At 25.8% G+C, this 27,753-nt stretch overlaps 1 protein-coding gene across 5 annotated transcripts in view; it reads left to right on the top strand.

Moving 5' to 3' along the window:
* LOC111624382 (glutamic acid-rich protein-like) overlaps positions 1–27,753 on the top strand; it is a 33,111-nt gene that overhangs the window by 5,256 nt on the left and 102 nt on the right. Inside the window, exons 1-2 of one of the 5 annotated variants that reach the window (XM_023367209.1) lie at positions 3,277–3,557; positions 18,033–19,450. In XM_023367209.1, coding sequence (XP_023222977.1) covers positions 18,130–19,450 — 1,321 coding nt within the window. In that variant the 5' untranslated portion in view covers positions 3,277–3,557; positions 18,033–18,129. Of the gene's footprint in view, positions 1–3,276; positions 3,558–12,703; positions 12,805–14,061; positions 14,299–14,661; positions 14,773–18,032; positions 19,451–27,753 lie in introns of those variants that run through there. The other 4 variants (XM_023367211.1, XM_023367210.1, XM_023367212.1 and 1 more) reach the window with 4 other exon arrangements.

Raw genomic sequence — 27,753 nt, 5'->3', positions numbered from 1 at the left:
CAATTTAAAGTGTGTTTTAGTATTATTTATTTAACATGAATGGAATTAAACAGTATAATTGTACAGTAAATTTAACTGGAAGGACAAAATAATTTAGTTAATACTTAAACATTCACTTTTTACTTACCCCTCTTTACAGATTCGCCATTTATACTAGATGAAGGACACAAAAACATATTTTAATGTTTATTATTAATCTAAAAACTGCTAAAATTTAAGCCCATTTTAACATGTATGCATATTATAATTCATTTAATTCACACACACTTCTGTAGAAATATATTACAGAGGCTTATATATAACTGCAAGTTACAAGTTAATTAAAGGGTTGTTTATTAAGTTATACGTGAATTTATCACTTTAAAATATGCTTTATATGGTTTAATGAAAATTAAAGGGTATAATTGCGTACGAGATGTAACTTGCAGCATAGTAAATGAGTAAATTAAGTAATAGTCTGTCATTCATTCCTTAGTTATACTTTCCTTACTTATACTACACATTAAAACATACTTTTAATGCAGATTACTAATCTAAATTACTAGAATTTAACTGCATGTTGCATACCTTACTCTCTATACATCTGTACACATAATAACAAGACTCGTCTAACAGCTGTTTGTGTTAATTGTTGGCTTGTTACTGTCTGTACAGGCTAGACGTAAATAATTAACAAAATCGAACAGAAAATAACGAAAATTTTAAATATTTTAAAATAACAATTTAAAGTTAGATAATTAACAGCACCGAATATACCATTAAAAGTAAAGAATTAAGAAGCAATGCAGTTTAAAGTATGAGTAATGNTAACTTTATTTATAATTTAGAAAAGGTTTTAATGGATTATATAATAAGTTATTCGTTATATTTTGTAGCATTTTTAAAACACAATATGCTTTACTAGATTTTCCTCATGTTAACACAGTTTCCTGTAAAATTTTGTTTACAATTTCTTAAAAATATTTATCAAAAATAATAGTATTTGTGATGAAATCATTTCTAATAATCACAAAAGTCACTTTATACTTGCCAAATTTGTTAAAATAAATAAATTTTGAACTTTTGCAATGCAGAGGAACTTCAGATCAATCTGAAGTTCCTCTGCATTGCAGAAACCCGAAATTTATTTAAGTTAAATAATCAATTTATATCAATGCATTAATAGTCATTTAGTTAATATATTCATTATTCAACGTACTTTTCCTTATTCTTAACAATCTAATAAGTATGCCATTCATTCCAATTGTGCAAGACAATTCCATCTTAAAACTAGTACGTGTCAACTTAATAAATAATTAATTAATAAAACTAGATCATTATCAACTTTACTAACTGAAAGTATCAAGGTCATGATTTTTTACATGAATTTATCATTTCGGTATTAAATTTAATGAATTTTCCTTAATTTTATTTATAAACTTTTCGAAGATCTCCTTTTTTTTTATAAATCCTTATTGTGGAATTTCTTATTGTGGATTCTTAATTTAAATAATAGCAATTTCGTGAAATTTTAGGAATACGATAAAAAATTGTTTTGAAATTTCTTATTCGTTACAGACTCTTGCGTGCTTAAAACAATTCAGATTTGAAAATGACAATTTTTTGGCTTGTGAAGTTGTTTCTTTCCTAAACATTCTGCTGTTATTTAAGAATTCTCTAGAATTAATCTTATAATTGATTTGTTGTAGAATTTTTCAATGTTATTGAAGGTTATATTTGAAAATACTGATTTCTAAGCACCGTAAACAATTTATATTTTAAGAATAATCAGCTTACATTAGCATAGGATCAAAGGACTAATAAATTCTTTTTAACTCAACCATTCTAGTAACTATGATATGATTAACCTCTTTAGATCCAAATTTCGATGTGCAACAGTAACACTCTTCTTAAATTCAAGGGTCGTTCATACAGTAATGCTCCATAATTTATATCTGGGAAATACATTTTATAGATTTTCCTCGTGATAACATTTTCTTGTAATTTTTTTTCAAATTTAGAAAAAAAACGTTAAAGATAACGACAATATTTATGATAAAATTTATTTCAGTCTTATCAAATTTGTTAAAACGAATACATTTTACCTTTTTGCAATGCAGGGGTCTTCAGGAAAACTTCTTGTTAATAAGTATAAAGTCCGGATCTGGGTGCCACGCTGATTAGCATATGGTTCCCGATCCCATTTATTCATCATTCTTCCTTCTTCACCCAACATAAAGTTAAATCTCTTTAATCCTAAATACCATTAGCTAAGTACATTTAGAAAACTTGATATTTAAATACCACACGCGCCATTAATTTTTAAAACACGTGACGTCTAAATGCCAAAGTACCATTAGCTTTAGAAATGATCTTCTAAATAATACAAAAACACTATTACTTTTAGAAATTTGTATCTTTACAAGTTTTCTGAAGGTATTATCATGAAACTCATCATATCCTCCTTCTTATGATAAGAGTTTTGATAATATATTGAATATCTTTTACGGAAACACTCATGATAATGATTATTATACTGATTACTATGTACTCAGAATTTAAAATTATTGGGCATTTATTTATTTTTTCTGGCATCTTTCATAATATATTCGTAAACAAACACATCAATTTATCTATCTAATATAATATTCTTATATATGATGAACTGGTTTATAGTTTAAATGAATGTCGTGAGATTTAATGATATTTGAGTGATTTATATTTATTTTAATGACATTTTGGCATGATTCTCGTAACAATACGTCATCAGATTTGCCAGTTTTATGTTACTATCGTCTTTCACAATCGTTTGACCTTCAACAACTTTGCTGAATTAGACTATCGCTCTGCAATATAACCCATAAATGTAATTACAAAATAAAATATTAATGTAGTTAAGTTATGAAATACTGTCTGGATATTGTATACTAAACAGTAGACACTACACAACATCGTTTAGTATAATTTAACTTATATAATCCCTAAATGAATGCAAAAACACGAAAAATAACTATGATTTTTAAAGAAATTGAAGGCTAAATTTCCAATAAAACTTTTAAAATTTGTAATTAAGAATAATACAAAAAAAAAATTGTTTAAAAATTCAAAAAAAAATTCTCAATTGCTAAACATCACGAACATCATCCTTCAATGATTAAAGCCGTATCTATCACATTAGATATATAGCAGCAGCAGCAGCAATGTACGACGGGAAAATACACGTACTCGATGGAGATTGGTAGAAACAGTTGTTACGTCATACAATATATACAGTATGTAACGCTTTACACGAATCAGTCGATGAGTGAACTTCGTGCAGGACGTATTGATTTAACGTTGTGTGTGTGTATCTGAAGGCAATGTGTTTGTGGACTCGTTTCTACAAAATAAATAAACAAAAATAAGCCAAAAAAACAGGGAAACAAATAAATTATTGGATTAAAAAAAATCATATTTTAAATATGCTATTTTTAACATAAACAAGGATGCAATTTTATGGATAACAATTCACTATTTAACTATGGAAAAAAATCAATAACTTATCACCCTATGTAGATAAAGTATTATCAGTTATTCAGGTTTGTACTTTTAAAATTTATATATATATATATAATCTTATATATTTTACGATTTAAATAAATATATATATANGACCATCAAACTTCATTATCTTAACGAAATAAGATGACCAAAATATCATTTGAACTGTAGTGATAAAGTAAGGGTAGAATACAAAGAACATTACATTCGTTAGTAGAAACGATACTACAGGATTTAATTGTTCTTCATCTTATTACTTATATAATTCAAACTAAAAGGAAAAAATAAGTTTCAAACTAGATTTTCTCCATCTTTAACTTCCCGTTTAATATACTTTTCTTAATCATTATTCTATCATAAAAAGAGGGAAAATAGCGATGTGTTTTTTTAATTACATCACTATTACGTTTTCTCATTATGATTGTTTAATTCATAATTTTCTTTTAAATGCCGTTTTAATATAATGGTAAGATAACAAAGACCAGGTCATTTAAAAAATAATGCATATTAATGAAGGTAAGTCTAAAAAAGAAAGAAAAAACATGAACTTATGTTAAGAACTTCTGTAAGAAAAATAAAAAAATAAGGTGCAAGTAACAATATTTACGATTTCCTTTATACTAATTTAGTATCGATTAAAATTGAGAATTTATGTTTGAATCATTTTGAAAATGGATAATGATTTAAATCCGATGAATATGATTCCATAGCTCATTAGAAATATGTTTAGTTACTCTTAATCAATCATTATTTTCCTGTATACAGTACGTTACCTCTACTTAATCGCTTTAATTATTAAATGTATTATATGATTCATATTGGCTATAGAATTTCTTATAAATTTGATTTACTTGAACAGTTTAGTTGCAAGTTTTGAAACCGTTTCAAAAAGAAATAAAGTAATATATTGTTATTACGTAAAATACAAAGCTGTAACTTGATACTAGAAAGTATATAAATATAAATAAATATATATATAGGTCCATATCATCTTATCGCTCACACTTAACCATTGGAGACGTTCATAAGAGCAGATACATTCCAACAATCTGGAATGTTGCCAAGGTTCATGAACTTCTATTACAAGAGAAAGGAATAAAAACAGAAAATCCCTTACGACCAATGTCCCGAAATTCGTAGTTTGTCTTCTCTGAAAACGAGTAGTATATATCAAGTTAGTAAATTAGACTTGGCTTCAGTATACAACGGCTTGCTATAAGAGGAATGACTTTTCATTAGTTGGTAAGGAAGCAAGAGAAGAAGAGGTAAAGGGTGTTTCCCGTTTACGTGACCGGGTGTGGAAATGGATCGGGTCCCAGCAAACCTTGGCGTGATCAAGGAACATCGATCTCAGAACATTTTCTCTGTTGCGGTTTCGCCACCTCTAACAAAACAGATGGAATGACTCCTAGAGGTGGCCATTAATCTTATTCTAAGGAGAGTAGGAGTTCAAGACGTGCTTTGGCAGACGTCTCAGGACACGTTCCTTCTACCACTTCTGTTAGGAATCATGACAAGCGCTAAGTGCTGTGCTTTGTATTGTATTAGTTAACTTACCTGTACTCATCGATATAAAAGTAATTTCGATAAAATATCTCATTTTACTTTGGAGTTTTCATCAAATCCACTTCTGCTTAGTTGCAGATAATATTGATAAAGTTAAGAGTGAAAGTGAAAAACATTCATGAGAGCTACTGCAAATTGATAAATTAACGTCAGTTGTATATTGATTCTTTATTCAATCTTGCATTCTTAGCTAGATTTAAGCGTTGTCCATGTGAACATGTATATATATATATATTTTTTAAAATACATTTTAATTTATTTTACTTACAAAAATTCGTTTTTTAAATAAATAAATAGTATATAAAACTTTACAAAACTTAAATTTAAAAAAAAACCTTATATATCTTTTATATAAAAAGCTGCAAAGCTTTTATTTAAATTTTTCTCGTTTCTTTTTTCTTTTCTTGCTTTAGTTCATGTTATAAATAACTAAAACACAATGCAATCCTGCTTTACGACCATTAGCTTTACAACCCCCTATTTTACGACTTATATAAATTTTTTTATCACGACCGTACCAAAACGTCTTATTCTTTGTAAACCTCGGTATAATGTTACACTCAGTGTTTTAAACATTACGTTACAGGAATGTAATTTCAATTTATATCACTAAGTATATAAAAAAAATCGGCTCGCTTTACGACGCATCGCTTAACGATGACTATCCAGGAGTTATCTATGTTATATATTATTAGAATTATTTAAATTTTTTTATTTTTATAATCTTATTTTACTTAGAAGACCATGGAATGGACCATCAAAGCAGTGCATGTAGGATTTTATTCCTAGTATCTTGCAAGCACTATTAAACAACATAGGCATTATTCCTAGCGGTTTTTGCATGCAAGCACAGTTAAATCACAAAATATTCTGAGTAACCCTTCATGTACTGTTAAATGGTAGTTGGTTTTTTCTAGTTAAAGATTCTTATGTACATCCTTAAATCGTACATGAATATTCTTCATGTATTCTGTTAAAATACAGTTGAATCTTCCTGATTGTATCTGTATGTATTATTATACAGTCGCTGGTTATTCCTGTATATATGTGTGTAGTTAATTAAATGTGCAAACAAATAGAAACAAGATTATAGCACAATTTTAATAGTCATTAACGAGATTGTATTTAGTGTTGACATCGGTTATAACAATGTTGACACCAAATACAAGAAAACTGCATTTAAATAATTTAGTAACTGTAAACTTTTTGCTCAAGTAGATTTAAATCAAGTATTATCGAATAGTCAATATTGTATTTAATATTCTAAAACTTTAAGGGTATCGCCTATCTAATATTAAGGCAAACTGGTTATTTTTTTTTATATCGAGTTGAGAAATGTGATAAACCGGTTCGTAAAATTACTATGTTAATGATTTCTAATTAAATAAAAAAAAAGTTGCTTTTCGAAAATGTCCGCGAATAGATAAATTTATATATTTTAAATGTCTGATATTCTAAAATTTACTTTATAAAGTAAAGAAATTGCAACGTAGACTATAACAGAATTCATGTAGAGTAGTGTCTAAGAGATGCATACAGTATTTATGCAAGATTATGTTAAATAATCTTAATTTAATAATAATAATAATAATAATAGTAATAGTAATAATATATGCATAATAATCATGCATATTCATACAAATCTATTGTTTATAAATGCATAAAGAAATACCTTATATACATAAACAAATGTGAATATGTATTTGGTTATTGTATATAATTAAAGAGCCCTATTCAACAATTCTGGAGTGATATTTAAAGTCCAAATCAATCGAATTTTGTATGGTGACGTTTCAAGAGACACAGAACACATTTCAGTTAAAATTTAAAAAAAAAAAATTTCAGTAACAAGTTGCTTAACTTTCCCGGCAACTTTTCGTGGATCCATCTCTTACGGTATTTTATTTAATTTTTTTTTTAATTATTTTAAAATGGTAAAAAAAACTTCACTTCGAGGGAAGGGATGGGTTTTATAAAAATTGTAAATGCTAATAACGAGTAAAATCGTCATTAAGTCTGGTCCTGAGAAGATCTCTTTATCTACCCACCCCTTCGACCTTTAACTGCCAAAATTTGATAACACTAATGTGGTTTTCATTCTGAAGGTGTAAAACTTGAAGGTGATGAACAGTGTCTTCAACGGGTGACCGTATCAGCTGCATGAATGCCTGTCGCATGCAATATAGTGCAGTCTTTCGAGGCTGCCAAATATGCAACATGTCTTCGATGAACTACACTTGGGTGTTCCCACAAATGAAATTGCATTTTTCTTTGCACGCAGCTTCTAAATGCCACAGTGACAAGTTTTGATACTATATATATTAATAAATTGATACTATATTTTTATGGGATTTTTTAAATACCAAATTTACCTGCATTTGGGCTGCTAAATATCTCTCTACATAGCATTGAATAGATGGTACTTTAATTACGAAAACCCAATATATGAAGCACATATTCATACATTTTATTTTAATTTTTTGTACATATTTCAGACCTTTAGTTTTAACTTTAAATTTACTTAAATTTGCACGTAAAATAAATAGAATTTTGAATATATTTAAATAATTTACAAATATTTACAAAATATAGGGGAGACCGGGGCAAGATCGGCATGTTAAGCTTTACTTAAATTTTGTGTAATAAATACTGCTGTAAACTGAAAAAAAGCTTTGCATATTGTCTATTGGAATGTTACCTTACTATAGAACTGGTTAAAATCAGTTTGGAAATAAAAATAATTAAAATAATTACAACTTTACAAGAAGAGAGAAATTGACGAAGTTGCCCCGGGTATAGGGGCAAGATCGGCAACTTCTCTCTTTTTGTAAAGTTGTAATTATTTTAATTATTTTTATTAAAGTTGCCCCTGGTATAGGGGCAACAGTAATGGGGCAAGATAGGCACGTATATAAAATTATGTTATTAACAATGTATAAGTTGGAATTCACTATTAAAACAAAGAAATACAAATCCAACACCCATTTAATATTATTACAACGAAATGCAAGTTCAAAGACATATATACATGAATAACAAATGCAAACATGTTTTCATTTATCATCTGTTTGATTTTTATCCTTTGCTTCTAATGTGGCTTTATGTTGCCGATCTTACCCCGCTAGTCATGATTTCGAAACATTAAGTACAACCCTGAGAACAGAATGCCAAGCCACGATCTGGCCACGTGAATAAGTTGAAGTTACATCCTTCTAACAGGAAAAGTAACTTTCGTTATCATGGAATTATAACAAAACCTGCCAATTCAATATAAATGGAAAAAAAATATTATATGGAATTGAACGAAAATGAAAATTTGCTTGATAATTCAACTACGCTTGTTGGAGAACAATAAAAACACTACACTCAACAAGCCACCAATAAAACTCAACTGCCTAACCTATAACCAAAGTCTCCTTTTAATTTGTTTTTTAAAAAAAGCGCTTGACAAACTTGCCCCGCATGCCGAAGTTGCCCCGGTCTCCCCTAAGTATAAAAACCTTTCTAAAATATTTACTTACAAATTGTAACACTTAAATACAATAAGTTTTTTTCTCATTGAAGAATAAAATATTTATTGTAATTTCTACTCCAAATTGAAAGGCTTTTATTTTGTAATTTTATAGCCATTCAAATGGTATAAAATAAGACAATTTTATACAAAATAAATGTCAGAATGAGAGGAAAAAAATGGCTCCTAACACAACAAAATATTGAAGTTAATAACACAACTCCTAATATACAATATTACTTCATGTATAATTTATAAATTTTTTACATATTTTTAACGGAAATAGCCTTGAGGCATGTTTAGATCTATTTTCATATTACTAAAATATTAATTTAATTTTATTACACTATATAATTTATGAAATAAAATTTTTTATTACATCACTCAAGATTAATGGCTAACAGTAATGGCAGCACTTCACTAATTTCTGAACATTTTATATAAAAGATTTCAGTCTATTTTCATTAAAATTTTTAATTGATTCCCTTAAACGTTTACGTAATTTCTCATTAATAATTAATTATGGAAATTTTCTTTTGTATAAGTTCTAATTTATGAGAATTCTTCGAATTTCTTGTTAAGATTTTTAGAAATTGCACCATGGTTACATCTAAAGGAGGATTGAAAAAAATCAAATTTTCTGCACATTCATGGTTATAAAACGAAGTGCAATTATAGTAATAATATTTTATTAATGTTAACATATATTTAGTAATGTTTTTATTAGTAATTAGCATGTATACAATTATAACGTTCATAAAAAGTATAAAAATGCATACTCATGTTTTTCTTTCATGAAGTTCATAAAATCTGTATTGATAATATTTGAAAAATTACAGAAAAAGATCATTTTAATCTTAAATTGTGGTAAAAATAGTATTTAAATTTGTCAAATTTTTAAAATAATATAAAATCAAGAAATATATATTTAATTTATTTCAGGGAACTTTGATTTTAATACTAATTTAATGGGAAAAATTATTCTACAGCTTTTAATTAGAAATGAAAAGTTTCATTCTTTACATCCATTATCGATAAAAAAATCTTTTGCTAAAGTTATGCATAACAAATCATGCTGACGTAAAACATGATAGAATAATTAATTTAATATAAATAATAATAAAATAGATAACGTATAAAATGTATTTGTAAAGATTTATAAAAGTTACAAGTCACTGTTTTATAAAAGTATTATATACAACGCCTTGTAACAGTTAGCTAGTTCATTGAATTTCATGATTCTTCATAAAATTCATATTCAGAAAGTTAAAATTATATGGTCGAACAGTTAAGATGGCATTCTATCTCTTTAGAGCCAAAATTCCCAGGAATTTTTCGGAGTGATCGGTCTGGATATATCGGTCGCTGTCCCTCACCCATAATTGGCTTGCTAAAAAAAGGCCCTCCGAGTGCCCACAGATTAAAAAAAAATGAGTTAAAAACAATTATGTATTAGAAAATTATCATATTAAAAACATGTAATTAAAGATTTAACATTACAAATATATACATATATATATATGTATTTTTCAAGCATCATGAATTTTATTTCCTAACCTTGAGAATTGCAAAATGAATTGCAAAATGATGAGATTTACAGATACTCGTTTCTATATTTTGGCTTGAAGGAATTTATATTTTTTACAATATTTTCTTATAAAATATGATCAAGAGTATTGGGTTTAGTAGTATTGGATGTAGAAATTGAAAAAGTTCTGTGCAGAAAATGTATCAAACTTATCAAAATGTATTTAGAATAGTGTTGTAACGTTAATGCAGTATGGATTTCAATATACTTTCAGGCATATTGGTATGATTAATATGGAATACATAGTCCTACCATTGATGGAATCAAATATTTATCATAACGGTATCAATGTTGGAAGTTGCAACGACGATAGCAATTTATATGGATATTAAATATTCATATTGCAATCGTCGTTTCAATGTGGATTATAATAATGCTAACAATGATGTCATTTGATAAGTAGATGATTCTATATGTTCATTTCTTACTATAATATTTGCAATACTTATTCTATATTTAAATATAATTCATTCATGTTTTTCTTCATTCTAATACGATGGATACTAGTTGCAATGAATGGTTTCAATTTATTCTTCATATTCCAAGCTCTTCGTCTCAATTTTTTTTTTTTAATTTTACTACTCGTTGGAATAAAAATTCTTAGAAAACATTGGTTAAATGAGTTTCCACCTCAATCCATTTCATTTCCTCAAGTAAATATCTCATTAAACACTAGTAGATTCGCGCCTGACCTACGGACTGGCAAATTGCGTTGCCGTATTCGTCAAATCAAACCATACCCTCGAGTTATAATAAAATGCATGATGGACGTGATAACGAAGTTTATTTACCTCATACGAATTTTTCATTTGAATTCTCGTTTTATTTTATATGAATTCTCGTTTTATTTTATATGTTTAAGAAGCGAAACGTTTGGTTAAATGAAAGTTTTCATTCCAATTCATCTCTTCACAAAGGAATGGTGGAGTAAAATGTATCATGGATTGAAGCGGTGTTTTATTTAACTGTATTTATACGAAATTCCCCATTCCAATTATGATAAAAATAGTCACAAAATGAAAAATTTCGCGTGAATTAGTAAGATGAAAGGTTTTCACTTCAGTTCATATTTTCTTACAGATTGAAATGGTACTTCAATCTGTAAGAAAATATGAACTGAAGTGAAAACTTTCCATGGGTAAGTTTCATTTAATACGTTTTTACTCGAAAATTTCCACTTCAATCCACGTCAAGCTTTTCTCTTGATGGAAAAAATATGGTAATATGAATTGAAAAAAATTTGGAGTAAAACTTTCATTTGACAATTTTCATCCCAAACGGTGAATTCAAGAAATGGTGCATGAATTGACATGAAAACGTTCATTTAACCCTTTAAATTCCCATAAAAGTATAAGATTTGAATGTAAAATGCCAAAATACTTTTGGCATCACATTCGGAAGAACACGTCAACTTAAATTTTATTAAATTCCCTCGTGATTTATGTCAGATGACAGACGACGCAATGGTATTTATTGGTCATCTATCATCTAAATCGTGAGAGACAGACAGAACATTGGCGTAATTTAATATCATTCTCTTTCTATGAAAGAATTATTTACACGCTTATTAAAAAATTTCGATAACTAACATTTGAAATTTTTAGATTTTCTTCGCTAATTTTACTTAATATTTTTAGTTTATTTCTAGAATTATCCAGCAATAATTAACATAAACTATGCAAAGTGTTGAATTTTTTAATTATACATGAATTGTAATTTCATCATTTTTAAGTGATGAATAGCTCATTTCGTGTGGAATCAAAGGATATTTTTAAGCCTCACTTAATCTAATATAAAGTTTAAAGTATAAACATGTAAAGCAATACATCTTATATAAGAAAGTAAATTATTTTTAACCTCCATTTTATACTAAGTTTATAAATCTTATAAATGTTTCTTTATTATATAATTATATTATATACTTTTTATTCGTGTGTTTACGCACAGACAGTATATGTATATTATGTGTTTTATTTTATGTGTATCAGCGTGAATGTTTTGTTTGTATTTTCGCATGTAATTTTTATGTATACACTTGTGTGTTTAAACGTAATGTATGCACACTTAATGTTTATAAATGTATATTTATGAGATTGTTTTGGTTTTATTTATTATAAATATGAGTGTTTTTTTTCTGTATTTATATTATGTAATTTTTTGTATTTATATTTGTCTGTGATTTTTGCTTGTGTTTATATTTAAATATGTTTTCTGCCTGTAATTATATGTAGTTAATTTTTGTCTATTTATAGCTACGTTTTTTATGTATCTATTTTTATGGGTGTGTTTCTATTTGTGTACTTATATTTGTGGATTTCTTATGTTTATGTGTTTATATTTGAGAAATTATTTGTGTTTTGGGTACTTATATATGTTGTTGTGTTTCTATGCGTTTATTTCTATTTATGACATTTGTAAATTTGCATCTTTTTTTTTACTTTTTAAAATAAATTAAATTTAAATTTCTAGAGTAACAATTTTAACAAACCTGACAAAGAAATGTTATTTATAAAGAATGAACTGCAATTACGAAATGATTTTTTTTTTCTTTTACTTTGGACGAAATGTATCATTAAATTGAATGAGCTGTTAAAAGAAGATGACAAATGATTTTACTTCCGTACGTAACTTCATTTACTTCTCTATCCAATTCTACAATATAACACGATTGGAATAAATAAATAACCTTTAAATTTAATATAAAAATATATCTCGAAACAGAAATCTAAAATAAAATATTTAAAATTTACNAGTTTATAAAAAAGCATAAAAAATAATTTTATAAGGTGATTACATGGCAGAAATTTAAAGATAAACATGTATATATACACACGCTCATATAAATCGATACTGTTAAGTTGATACCCTGCAATATAGATAAGTATCGATCTATCTAGAAAATAGCTTATTGATCGTCTAGAAATTCAATATCCCCCTACTTAAATTATTGCAAAATCACTTTTTTCATCATCCAATATAATTTTTCTAAAATGTATTTTGCTATATTTAAATTACTTGCAACCATTTAAATTTATACTATTATTCATCTTTATAAAGTAAATATTTGTTATTAATTAGTTAAAATAAATATATAAAATTAATTGTAGTTAAATTTATAATTAATTTTAATTGGGATACAATTTGAAAAAAAAAAAATTGTAGACAAATTTCTATTGTCGTCCGTCCGTTTGTCTGTCTTTCCTTAATCTCGAGATTAAAGTTAGATAGATATAAAATTATACGAAATGTGGAAACCGTAGGGGCAGAAAGCCCTGATTAACTATATAAAACACTCTGAAACAAACCGAAAGTCATATGAATTCAATTCAAAAATTACCCCTGAAAGGAGTTCGATAGATGATCGGCATGATTGTATTGTATTCTAACAGGAAAAGTATGATGTACAGGGGCAAGACAATTATGAAATTAACATAAATTAAGTTTAAATAATTCCATAAATATAAATAGTCCACTGCAAAATATATAAGAAGGAATTACTAAAAGATTTGAAATTTTCTTGAAAGTGATTGGTTAACGAATTAAAATAGGCGAAAATTCATTCAAAATTTCGATTTCTTAACCAATCAACGTTTAGAAAGTAAAATTTTAAATCGAATTTCTTTCAAATCTACGAATTCATTTTTTTTTAATAATTAGCAAGGGTCTGCTTTTGTTCATAAAAACTTTTCTTTTAATTCTTACCCATTTAAAATTAATAAATTACATTAAAAAAACTATTATTTAATAAGTTTATATGATANTTTCTGGAACGTTTACAATCGTTCTATAATCGAACCAATATTCGAATTTTATGTTCGAATTAAATTCGAACATAAATTCGAACAAATTCGAACAAAAGTTTGAATTCAAAATAATTTTTTAAAAAAAGGAATTTCGAAGGCTGTAATGGATATTGGAATCCGAATTTTTGGAAGGAAAATTAAAGAAATGTTTCGAACCCTTCTTATAAAAAGGTTTTTCTTTTAAATAGAATCACCTACATAACCTAATACTTGTATGCTTTAAAATGTATAAAATAGTCAAGATTTATGTATAAAAAGTTCAGCCAAATAATATTTAAAAAAACGAAAAAAATTAGCTATTCCAATTGGGAGTAAGTAATTTTATTTATTTGAATACTCCATTCGTGTCTAATTATTTCTATTAATTCATGAAGATCATTCTTTCTTATTTAAATTATAATTTTGTCATGTATTCATTGACTTTTTCATGTTAAATTGTTAGAAAAAAAATCAAATATATATCTAATCATTTTGTATGATTTTATTTTAATTACGGTAACTTAATTTACTCTTATTTTTGGCACGTTTTGATGTTTTATAGACTTGTTATATTCAGAGATGCCTTAAAAATTAGCTGAAATAACATTTAGAAATGATTAAAGAACGCAAAATTTAATAATAATGTTTTTTTTTAGCATAGGCAGTCCTTTGTGAGTTGTGTGAGATGCAGTTGCTTGAAGATCGTTAACGCTAATTGGTTGGAGATTTTAGAATTACTTCATTGAATTTTTCAAGTTAAATCATTAAAAATCTTTAACATATTTGAATATTTACATTTTCTTAAAGTAAATACAGCTAATTTACATTATTATTTTGTTAAATATTGAAAGCATTATTATACAATTTAAAAAATAGAAAAATTCATTAATTTTTATATTCTAAAACTGGCTTTTGATAGTGTAATATAGAAGCAAATGTATTAATTTTGGAAAACACATTTCTATATAAAGTTTTTTTTTAGAAATTTTGTATAAAATGCCCTAATCTTGCTAGCAGAATTTTATGCTAGTACAAAAATAATTTGAACTTATAATTGAATTTTCTTCAGAAAATGCTAACTTATAGTGTAAAGTAGTTATAGTTCAAAGCAGCACGATTTTCTTTAAAAATTCATTATTAGTACACCGGTAGAATCAGGCCCTATCACAGGAGAAACCAGCCGAGCATTTCAGTCAAGCATTACGTTTAATGAGGACTCAAAAACATTTTTCGTGAATTCCATTCCATTTCTTGTACTGTATATAAACAAAACATCCTTTTTGCTCTTGTAATATACTACTGCCTCAAAAAATAAATTAAATTAATAAATAAAGAAAGAGATGGCCTCTCGACTCTTCAGAGGCTCTAATTAGATCTATTTTTAAGAAAAATAATTTTTCAAGGAGTCAATTATTTGCATTTTTTCTTTCTTAGTACAATACATTTATTATTCTACTGCACAGATAAGTAAAGAAAACAATTATAAACTGTTATAAAAACAATAAGAAACGTAATAAAATTTTTAACAATGTCCCTTTTTTTAACTCTATTAATGCTTTAGTTATAATTATTTTTTGTGTATTCAAACAATACTGTAATATTATATTTATAGTCTATTGTTGACAATACTGTTATTAAAATTTCGTAAAGTTTAAACTATATTTTTTCTGCTAATTTAATTGTTTTCTTAGGTACGTTTGAAATTTCTGCCATATTGTTCTTTATAAGAGGGTTGTTATATATATAATTAAAAATTATTTTTATAATCTCTTTTTAATAGATATTATTGAAACTTGATGATTTAAAAGCTTTTTAATTTAAAAAATATATATTTTTATACAAGTATCAGGAATAATAAAATGTAAACTACACGTTAAACTTCTTTGCTGCATGGTTTCAGAATAAAGACATCTAAGGTCAAAATTTAAGAAATTTCATATAAAAATTAATAATTAATATAAATTAAAGTTTATATATTGATCGTTTTTCATGCTAAATAATGTTGGAAAAATCAAGTTTTAGCTGCAATGGTTCCGTTTGTTACAATTCTCATAAACTTAGGCGGATGCAACGTAGTTATGGCCTTAATATAATTAAATGTATATCGATTGAATACGGTATACGAGAAGCACACATTACTTCTACTTTAATTTATGAACGTGTTTCTGTTTTAGTGTGAAATTGTACTGCATTAATTAAATAAAACAAATTTCCTATTTATTTTTTTGTATCAAGTAAAATGATCGTGATAGTCAGACTTTTCAGGTAGATTATAAAGAAAATTTACTACAAAAATTTAACGTATTTGTACATAATTCAATATCTTATCACTTCATATCTTTTATATGTTTGTACAACGGTGATTTTATATATTTTGGGAAATGCAACTATATATATAGACAAAGACCTTGTAGATGAAAATATGAACTGACGTAAGACATCTGTAAATATTCCATATGGAATTTTCTAACTTTGTTAATTTATTTGTGGTTTTTTTTCATAATGATTTTTACAAAATTTAAGTAAGTAAATTACAAAAATACAAGTAAATTATGACATTTTTTGAAATTTGTAATTATTTATAAGTTAGTAAAAAGTCACGAAAAACTGGAACCAGGATACTATATGCATAGAAGAAACCATGCACTAAATTCCAGCAATATTTAATTTGAAAAACAAATGTTTTTGGCATTCTTGATAGGCCTGCTTTAGATATTTTACACTGTGTTATAAAAATTTAACTTTTGGAATAATATATTATATACAAAATTTAGAATATTATTATATTTTATAATGTCCTTTGCAAAAATTTTATAAGAAATAATTTTAAATATAAATAACCTGAGAGAGAGCAATGTAACTGTCTTACTTGTTGTGATTTCTCCGTGGCTTTTTAAAGGTTTTTCATGCAGATGATATAATTTGGCAATTTTTAAAATTAATGCATTGTATTTTCGTAGATGCTTTAAAAATTTCTGGTTTTTCTGATCCATTTTGTAAGTTCGTTTCATGGTCTTCGCATCCTCTAGGTTAGATTTGATACCTGGCGGTGTCGAGTCCGTTGGTATTAATATCATACTTATGCTCCCTTATTCTTTTGTATAAAGATCTTACTGTAGAACGAATATATGTTAGTGTTCTTTTAAATCTATCATCAGTGATAGATATACTTTAGACCTCCGAATCTTCCTTTGGGTGTGAGATGTCCTTACCGCTGTGCAATATTTTGTGTGCTGTTGGATTACGACGATACGCGATTTTGGTTCCCACGTATCTGACAATTTCCTTATAAATTGGGTTAAGTATTGGATCATAGTCAACAAACACATGTGTAGTGGTGGAAGTTGGTTGGTTGTGTGTGTTTGGAGAAGATTTCACCCTAGTGTTATGCGTAAAAATTCATGCGAATTTTAGTATGCATAGCCGAATTCTTGAATAATATTACCCATACGAAAATTCCAAATGGACCAAATCAGAACTTTAGAAAAAATAGAGATTTTTAAGGCATTTATATGAAAGGAGAATGCATTAATTTTAAAGACTGTCAACCTATATTATCTGTATGGATAGCCTTCTTTGATAAGCCATGGGGAAGTTACAACTAAGACTTACAAGTTAGTTAAATTGCTCTTTATTAAGTCTTATAAAATTTCTTTAAAGAATATCATAAAATATAATATTCTTCTAGGTTCAAACATTATTTCAAATGTTAAATTTGTATAACGCAGTGTAAAAGACCTTAAGCAGCCTAGCAGGAAGCCCGAAAATGTTTGTTTTTCGAGTTAAGTATTGCTGGAATTTAATGTGTGGTTTTTTACGGTTATCGTATCCATTAAGATTAATCTTATTTATTAAATTAAAATTCAAGTTTTAAATAAAAAAAATTTCAATCTTTAATCATTATATCATAGAGCTTTAATAAAAAGATATAATTTTTGTCTTTAATTTTCTGTCCATTCTATATATTTATTATTATTTCTTGTAGGAATTTCATTAATAAAAAAATTTAATTTATTACATTGATAAAGAGTAGACACTTTTTGATTTTTATTGAATTTTGTTTCAGATTAACAAGATTTATATGCCATTAAGCTTGAAGAATTTTATATGTCCATCTGGCCATTTCGTTTGGCCATAAGTTATAACTCAATTTATTTATTGGAATGTTATTACAACAGTTGGAAAATATATTTCGTGAACATTATGATATGGAGATAAAAGTTGGTAGAAATGAAAATAGCAGAAAATTTAAACGTGCAAATACGACCGAAGCCATACGTCTCACCAAGAAAAATACAACGAATAGTCGAGAATTCACTTGGAAAATTCAAGATAAAACCATTAAACTAATGACAAAAAGAAGTAAATGGACGGCAAAATTACCAACCAAATACAAGAAAAAATTAATTAAAGAATGTTTAGAAAAAGATCTTCGTGTGGTACTCAACAAAATCGAAGATTGTCCAAACATTAATGCAGTATGGATATACGATAAGAATATAGGAAAGTATAGATGGATCGATTATGAACTTATGATTAGTGAGAAGGAAGAAAGTATCAACACTAAAGACAAAACAATAGCAAAAGATTCAGACAATGAATTCAATTTCATCATCAGTGATATTAGAGGTAACGCATCAGATATTTTCGAAAATTTTTCCTCTGATGCAGAAACTGAAATCATGCCAAGTTGTGATGAATTAGCAGAAATGGAAAATGATCTGTTCGAAATTAATGAGAAATATAAACCTGTTTATAATAATGATATTAGCTCACGAGTTGACGAGTCTATTACAATTGAAGAAGAAAACGAAGAAGAAGCAATAGACGAAGACCGTATTGTTACTGATACTGATGCAAATTACTCTGAAGGAAACTGCACCACTGAAAATGATCAAGATAAAGAATGGGATAACCTTCTGAGCGATAAATTACAAACAGATTCAGAAGAACCTTCAAAAAGCGAAAAAAATAAGAAGCCGAGAAAATCAGAAAATTCACAACGTAAAAGTAAAAATAGAGAGACGAACAATAAGACAAGAAAAAAGAGAAAGAATCAAACACGGAAGAACTTATCCTTGAAAAATCCGGTTTCCAGAAATATTAAATCGAATAAAGTAAAAACAGATAATGATAAATGCCATTACTTGTACGTGAAAAACAGAAAGAGGAAGCATTCCAAACTTTTTAACGAAATCCTTAAATTGGCACCATCTTATTGGAGGAATAGAAATTACCTCCGCCCAATTTTACCAAAAAAAGTAGAAAATAAAGATTCAAAAACATTACTAACATTAAAATTCAAGCTTTCAAATTTACATCAAAAGATTGTTGATTTAAAACAGGAAGAAGAATGCAACAAAGAAAGCCAACACCAAGATACAAAAATCACAGAAAATACATGGAACGAAAAACCTCAGAGTAATGAAGATGATGAAGAAGAGGATCACAGAAAGAAATATAATTTTATAAACACTAAACCAGGTATTTATATAAAATATATTTTTTAAAATATTTAGAGTTTTTAAATATATTTAACACGCAAGAAAGGGGGGAAGTAGTAAACTTTTAGAAAATTAGTTTTGTAATCATCAAGGTTATTAAAAGAATTCTTCAAGGTTATTTGTTATAAAAGGATATACCTTGAAAAATTGCATGATCATTCGGCTTTTAAGTAGAAATAATACTTAAAGATATTTTTAATGAATCTGTAAAAAAGTAAAATATACAATTTTACGTGTACATCAAACAAACTGTTCTGGCGTAGAGCAGCTGTAAAGAATTAAACAAAGAATAACCAAATATATATATGTTCCATTATAAATGCGTGCATTCTGGCTATAGAAAAGGTTCATTTGTACAGTACGTAAAATCTTTTAAACTTTAATTTATTTTTTTATTACTGTATTTTTGAAATCGTAATTTACATAATTTTACATTACTTTAGTACCCTTTATAGTATACCAATTAATTTATTAATTTAATGCTATTTTATATACTATAAATTAAATTTAAATTTAATTATATTAAGAGACATTTTAACCATTTAAAAATTAAGGTTTCTTATTATTGAATTTGCAGTTTTCATATAAATTAAATCGTATACAAATTAATCATTTTGTAAGCAAATTTTATCCTAAAGCAATAATTCTACTCTTTTTGAATGTCAGTTTTTCTGTTCATTTGCATCAAAAATTTAATTTAAAATAAATTTAATTTACGCTTATTATTTTATCATTGAGTTGTAAACAATTTCAAAAATTTACATATAAATTTGTATATTTTTTTTAAAATAAAAATCGACAATAATTACAAATAATTTAATTTTTTTTTAAATAATTAAAATTACTTCATTTTATTGTGGAAAAGGTTTTCAAATTCTTCCAATTTAAACTTTTCTGTTTGCTAATTTTGTCATTTATTGATTAAATTTTAATGGTTTATGAATTTTAAAATTAATTTAGAAGCTAAATAAACTATATAATTTATAAAAATTTAATGGTATTTTTTTATTTTTTCGACTCAAATGTCATATATATTTTTACTTGATTATCATTAAATGAGGTTCATAATTTAATTAGTAAGAAAACTGATATGTAGCAGCAACATGCAGATTCTTCGATTTTAGTTAAAGGAAAATTTAAAAATAAATTTTAAATATTCTTAAAATACACAATTTTTCTTTCATTTAAATAACCTTATTTAATTGTACGTTATATAAAAAACAAAATATATAAAATTTGTCATCAAAAATTGATAAATTAAGAAAATTCGTCCAACTTATATCATTCTTTCTTCCAGTTTTTGCTTATTTTTGATTAAATTTAAGATCTTTTTTGAATTTTTAAGCTTTATATAATCTATTTTTATAAAAGTAAATTATATTTTCAACTCAGTTATTATTTATTTTACTTAATAATAATCAAATTATCTATGCAGTTTGAGTACTAAAAACAAAATTTATAAAGCTAATTTTCTAAAAATTTTTACTCTATTTATTATTTAAATAATTTTATTTAATCGTATCCTATATAAAAATATCAAATTAATCATTAATAACTTATAAAATCGTTCTTTAAAACTACAAAAATCGAATAATCTTTCACCCTCTTTCATACTCACTGTCTTAAAAATTTTGAATTTTTAACCATGATAATAATAAAATAAATATATACATATGAATTATTTATAAGAATATTTTAATAATAAATTTAATTACTTACAATTATAATAATTTAAAATATAAGCAGAATTATTCCCAATTCTCTGATGTAATTTCGTGTATCAGTTGATGTCAAGATAATCACTTTTCTATACTTTTATTATCATAAATGATAAGGAAAATAAATTATAATTTAAATTAATTAATTATTTAGTTTATAAAAAAGCATAAAAAATAATTTTATAAGGTGATTACATGGCAGAAATTTAAAGATAAACATGTATATATACACACGCTCATATAAATCGATACTGTTAAGTTGATACCCTGCAATATAGATAAGTATCGATCTATCTAGAAAATAGCTTATTGATCGTCTAGAAATTCAATATCCCCCTACTTAAATTATTGCAAAATCACTTTTTTCATCATCCAATATAATTTTTCTAAAATGTATTTTGCTATATTTAAATTACTTGCAACCATTTAAATTTATACTATTATTCATCTTTATAAAGTAAATATTTGTTATTAATTAGTTAAAATAAATATATAAAATTAATTGTAGTTAAATTTATAATTAATTTTAATTGGGATACAATTTGAAAAAAAAAAAATTGTAGACAAATTTCTATTGTCGTCCGTCCGTTTGTCTGTCTTTCCTTAATCTCGAGATTAAAGTTAGATAGATATAAAATTATACGAAATGTGGAAACCGTAGGGGCAGAAAGCCCTGATTAACTATATAAAACACTCTGAAACAAACCGAAAGTCATATGAATTCAATTCAAAAATTACCCCTGAAAGGAGTTCGATAGATGATCGGCATGATTGTATTGTATTCTAACAGGAAAAGTATGATGTACAGGGGCAAGACAATTATGAAATTAACATAAATTAAGTTTAAATAATTCCATAAATATAAATAGTCCACTGCAAAATATATAAGAAGGAATTACTAAAAGATTTGAAATTTTCTTGAAAGTGATTGGTTAACGAATTAAAATAGGCGAAAATTCATTCAAAATTTCGATTTCTTAACCAATCAACGTTTAGAAAGTAAAATTTTAAATCGAATTTCTTTCAAATCTACGAATTCATTTTTTTTTAATAATTAGCAAGGGTCTGCTTTTGTTCATAAAAACTTTTCTTTTAATTCTTACCCATTTAAAATTAATAAATTACATTAAAAAAACTATTATTTAATAAGTTTATATGATATTTTTTTAATATATACACTTAATTAAGTTTTAATGAGGTCCAAAAGTGAAAGCGGAACAGATAACGTTGCATATGTAAACAAAATTAAAGTTAGATATGACGACATTAAGGTTGATAAACGAGTTTTATATGTAAATAATTTATAACAGAATATATATATTTACAAAATAAATTTTAAGAAAATAACATGGAGCAAAATATCTAGAATTATTTTTAATTCTTCTTAATTTTACTGGATTTTGAAGGGTAGATACACACAGCCAGACATATCATTTATAATATGTGAATATCTGAATATTATAAATGCTATTTATTATATTTAAATAGAATTATTTACGAATAGAATAATAAGAATAACATTTAAACTATGATATTACACTTAGATAATATTTTAAGATATCGTTTATCTTGAACGTAAGATAATAAATGATATATAATTATAATAATTGAAATAAAAATTAAATTAAATTAACATTTAAAGACGCAGAAAATATTAAATTATATTTAAATAATTCGATATAAGTATAAATAGTCCACTACAAAATAAATAAGATGAAATTACTGAAAGATTTGAGATTTTCTTGAAAATGATTGGTTAACGAATTAACCAATCAACGCTAAGAAAATTAAATTTTAAACTAAATTTCTTTCAAATCTTCGCGAATTTATTTTATATAATTATTACGTTTTTTTGTTTTTTTTTTAATTTTAAGAAGTTAATATGAAAAAAATTATATAAAAATTAATTAATTATTTATAGAATTAGCTAATGTATATAAATGTATAATACTAAAGTATACGTTTATAGAATATAATATATAATTTTTAAATTTTATACAGTGAAGAATAAATGGTTAAGCAATGAAAATTATTATAAATAATTACTAAAAAAGCTTTTTTTTAAGTAAAAATAAATTAAAGAATATTTAAGGAAAAGGTAAAACAGTTTAATTTTTTCAAAGAAATGGCTGCAAAATATGTAAATAAATAAATATATATATATATTAATTAATTTCATAGATTTAAGACTTTGCAACAGACAAGCCATAAGTAGGATTTAATGTGAACAAAAATGTAAATGTAAATTTAGTTCTTATAATTTGATTTTTATTCCCTTCTAAATGAGAAGGAATAATTTGATTTTCACGATTTAAATAAAATTAGTCTCACGAAATCATTCAAAAGATAATATTGTAATTAATTCGATAATTTATTATACTTTATAAGTCATTAGAAAAGAATCCAAGAAATCAATATTGAGAAGGAAGCGAGGAAAGTATCGATCAAATATTTGTAAAAAAAATACACATAAATAGTATTTTAATACTATTTTTTATTTGTATGAAGTTATTTCATATTTTAACTAATAAATTATTTATTTCTAAAAACAATTTTATAACATATTCATCTATATATTGCCCAAAGCATATATATATATATAACCAATGGCTTTATTTTGATCTCGAAACACTGGTTATAACATAAAATTTAAGCAGAATTTATTAATATAGTAAGAAAATGCCACGTTTATAGTAGTGTTTCAGGTAAAAATATTTTTCCCCTCTATCTAATATGTGTAAAATCTAAGAAAACCAACAGAGATAAGGTCGTTCTTTAAGTATATTTTCTTTAATTTAGTGTAAACACGTCGTTGAATTTGCTAATTTGGTTTACAGTAGAGTCGAACTTTAGAAGCACATGTATTACAGGAAAAAATACATAAAAATGATGTTGATTCTAGGTTCACTTTGTTCTTGAGTTCCACGTTATTCTATTAAGTGAAACAATATAGAGGTAAATTTCTCTTCTGGAATCTTAATTATGAAAAATATGTGTTTATATTATCTTGATTTACTTATCAAACTTACCAGAAAAAAAATTTATTTTATACTTATTCGATAAAAACCATGAAGTCATAAATCATAATAAAGTGTCACAATTTAAACGAGGATGAATACATTTGGATAGTTGATAGTCTACTTGTAGATCCGGATGGATTTACATGTAGACTGTCAACAGCGCAATGTTTTGACTGTGTTGAAGAATAGAGGTCATAGAAAAAATTTGAAAATCCTGACGAATTTTTATTAACATTCGAAATTATTTCAAAAATATTTACTGATGATAAGAACACATATACTGATGTTAAAAATAAAAATAAATAAGAACAGAATTGACAATGGAGCACACAGGAAATAAATTTTGCCACGTGTATATAGTCAAAACGTCATGTTTTGTGACTGTTACAACCTGATAAATTACCTTTATTTGTAGTATTGCACCGTTAGACGACCAAATACGTTGTCATGTCACCAAAACTTTGCAATATTTCTCAGCACACAATTTCCTATAAAAAAAAATTCAGAATAAGATATTGTCTGTTATATTTTCTACGGTATGATATAAACTTAAATTAAGCTGTTATAAAAATAAAATTATTCATTTTAAATCTTAAAAATACTTATAAATATAAGCGGGCCTTAGTCATACATTTAAGATAAAACTCCCGAATGAATTTAAACGAAATTGATTAGATACATCTTAACAATAATTGGTTATATTTAAATAAATAGGCGTGTCTACTCTAAACTAATACTCTGCGCTTTATATCTTAGAAATTTCACAGAGGACAACATATGTCGATTAGAGTTGTAAAATTTTAAATTAATTTTAATATATTTTTTAATATAAATAGGCTATAAGTTTGTCCTGTTTATAATTAAAAAACATTGGAGCAAAAGCAGTTTTCAAGTTTCTGGGAAAAATCACCCTAAAATTTCAAATTTTCTCTATATTTTAGGACCGATTACAAATGACTAATGATATTAGAGGTTAATAGGCTAGTCTATAATAAGTTATGGGTCATGAATCTGGAAATTGAATTGGATTGATGAGATAGGGCAACCCAACATATGAGCAATTTATCAAGTAGGGTGATCCTTCCGGGAGAAATACTATGGTAAACTTGCCTGTATTTAGGTGTTATACACGTGAAGAAAACCCGGAAAACATCAGTTCGTTTGTCAGGCACAAGTGTTCAATAGTTTTATCTATTCGATCAATAATGAGATGATTGTGGAAATAATATCAACTCTGTTTGTAGAAATTCAAGAATATTCAACAAAGAAACTTAATTAGTATGTTCTTGTCCCAAAGATTTCAATTATAAGCTTAAGAACTTCGATAAAATGAATCAAGTAAAAATATTTGACTAATTTTTATCTTATGAGATATTTTATAATGTAAACAAACATTTCAGTAGAATAAAATAAAAATATATTTGTTTCCTCAGAGTAAATTAATTANATAATTAATATAAATTAAAGTTTATATATTGATCGTTTTTCATGCTAAATAATGTTGGAAAAATCAAGTTTTAGCTGCAATGGTTCCGTTTGTTACAATTCTCATAAACTTAGGCGGATGCAACGTAGTTATGGCCTTAATATAATTAAATGTATATCGATTGAATACGGTATACGAGAAGCACACATTACTTCTACTTTAATTTATGAACGTGTTTCTGTTTTAGTGTGAAATTGTACTGCATTAATTAAATAAAACAAATTTCCTATTTATTTTTTTGTATCAAGTAAAATGATCGTGATAGTCAGACTTTTCAGGTAGATTATAAAGAAAATTTACTACAAAAATTTAACGTATTTGTACATAATTCAATATCTTATCACTTCATATCTTTTATATGTTTGTACAACGGTGATTTTATATATTTTGGGAAATGCAACTATATATATAGACAAAGACCTTGTAGATGAAAATATGAACTGACGTAAGACATCTGTAAATATTCCATATGGAATTTTCTAACTTTGTTAATTTATTTGTGGTTTTTTTTCATAATGATTTTTACAAAATTTAAGTAAGTAAATTACAAAAATACAAGTAAATTATGACATTTTTTGAAATTTGTAATTATTTATAAGTTAGTAAAAAGTCACGAAAAACTGGAACCAGGATACTATATGCATAGAAGAAACCATGCACTAAATTCCAGCAATATTTAATTTGAAAAACAAATGTTTTTGGCATTCTTGATAGGCCTGCTTTAGATATTTTACACTGTGTTATAAAAATTTAACTTTTGGAATAATATATTATATACAAAATTTAGAATATTATTATATTTTATAATGTCCTTTGCAAAAATTTTATAAGAAATAATTTTAAATATAAATAACCTGAGAGAGAGCAATGTAACTGTCTTACTTGTTGTGATTTCTCCGTGGCTTTTTAAAGGTTTTTCATGCAGATGATATAATTTGGCAATTTTTAAAATTAATGCATTGTATTTTCGTAGATGCTTTAAAAATTTCTGGTTTTTCTGATCCATTTTGTAAGTTCGTTTCATGGTCTTCGCATCCTCTAGGTTAGATTTGATACCTGGCGGTGTCGAGTCCGTTGGTATTAATATCATACTTATGCTCCCTTATTCTTTTGTATAAAGATCTTACTGTAGAACGAATATATGTTAGTGTTCTTTTAAATCTATCATCAGTGATAGATATACTTTAGACCTCCGAATCTTCCTTTGGGTGTGAGATGTCCTTACCGCTGTGCAATATTTTGTGTGCTGTTGGATTACGACGATACGCGATTTTGGTTCCCACGTATCTGACAATTTCCTTATAAATTGGGTTAAGTATTGGATCATAGTCAACAAACACATGTGTAGTGGTGGAAGTTGGTTGGTTGTGTGTGTTTGGAGAAGATTTCACCCTAGTGTTATGCGTAAAAATTCATGCGAATTTTAGTATGCATAGCCGAATTCTTGAATAATATTACCCATACGAAAATTCCAAATGGACCAAATCAGAACTTTAGAAAAAATAGAGATTTTTAAGGCATTTATATGAAAGGAGAATGCATTAATTTTAAAGACTGTCAACCTATATTATCTGTATGGATAGCCTTCTTTGATAAGCCATGGGGAAGTTACAACTAAGACTTACAAGTTAGTTAAATTGCTCTTTATTAAGTCTTATAAAATTTCTTTAAAGAATATCATAAAATATAATATTCTTCTAGGTTCAAACATTATTTCAAATGTTAAATTTGTATAACGCAGTGTAAAAGACCTTAAGCAGCCTAGCAGGAAGCCCGAAAATGTTTGTTTTTCGAGTTAAGTATTGCTGGAATTTAATGTGTGGTTTTTTACGGTTATCGTATCCATTAAGATTAATCTTATTTATTAAATTAAAATTCAAGTTTTAAATAAAAAAAATTTCAATCTTTAATCATTATATCATAGAGCTTTAATAAAAAGATATAATTTTTGTCTTTAATTTTCTGTCCATTCTATATATTTATTATTATTTCTTGTAGGAATTTCATTAATAAAAAAATTTAATTTATTACATTGATAAAGAGTAGACACTTTTTGATT

The sequence above is a fragment of the Centruroides sculpturatus genome, unplaced genomic scaffold, assembly GCF_000671375.1.
Source record: "Centruroides sculpturatus isolate CEXI.00-Female unplaced genomic scaffold, Cexi_2.0 scaffold264, whole genome shotgun sequence".
Classification (NCBI taxonomy): Eukaryota; Metazoa; Arthropoda; class Arachnida; order Scorpiones; family Buthidae; genus Centruroides; species Centruroides sculpturatus.
Note: the sequence above shows the minus strand (reverse complement) of the source record. Positions and strands in the feature narration are given on the sequence as shown.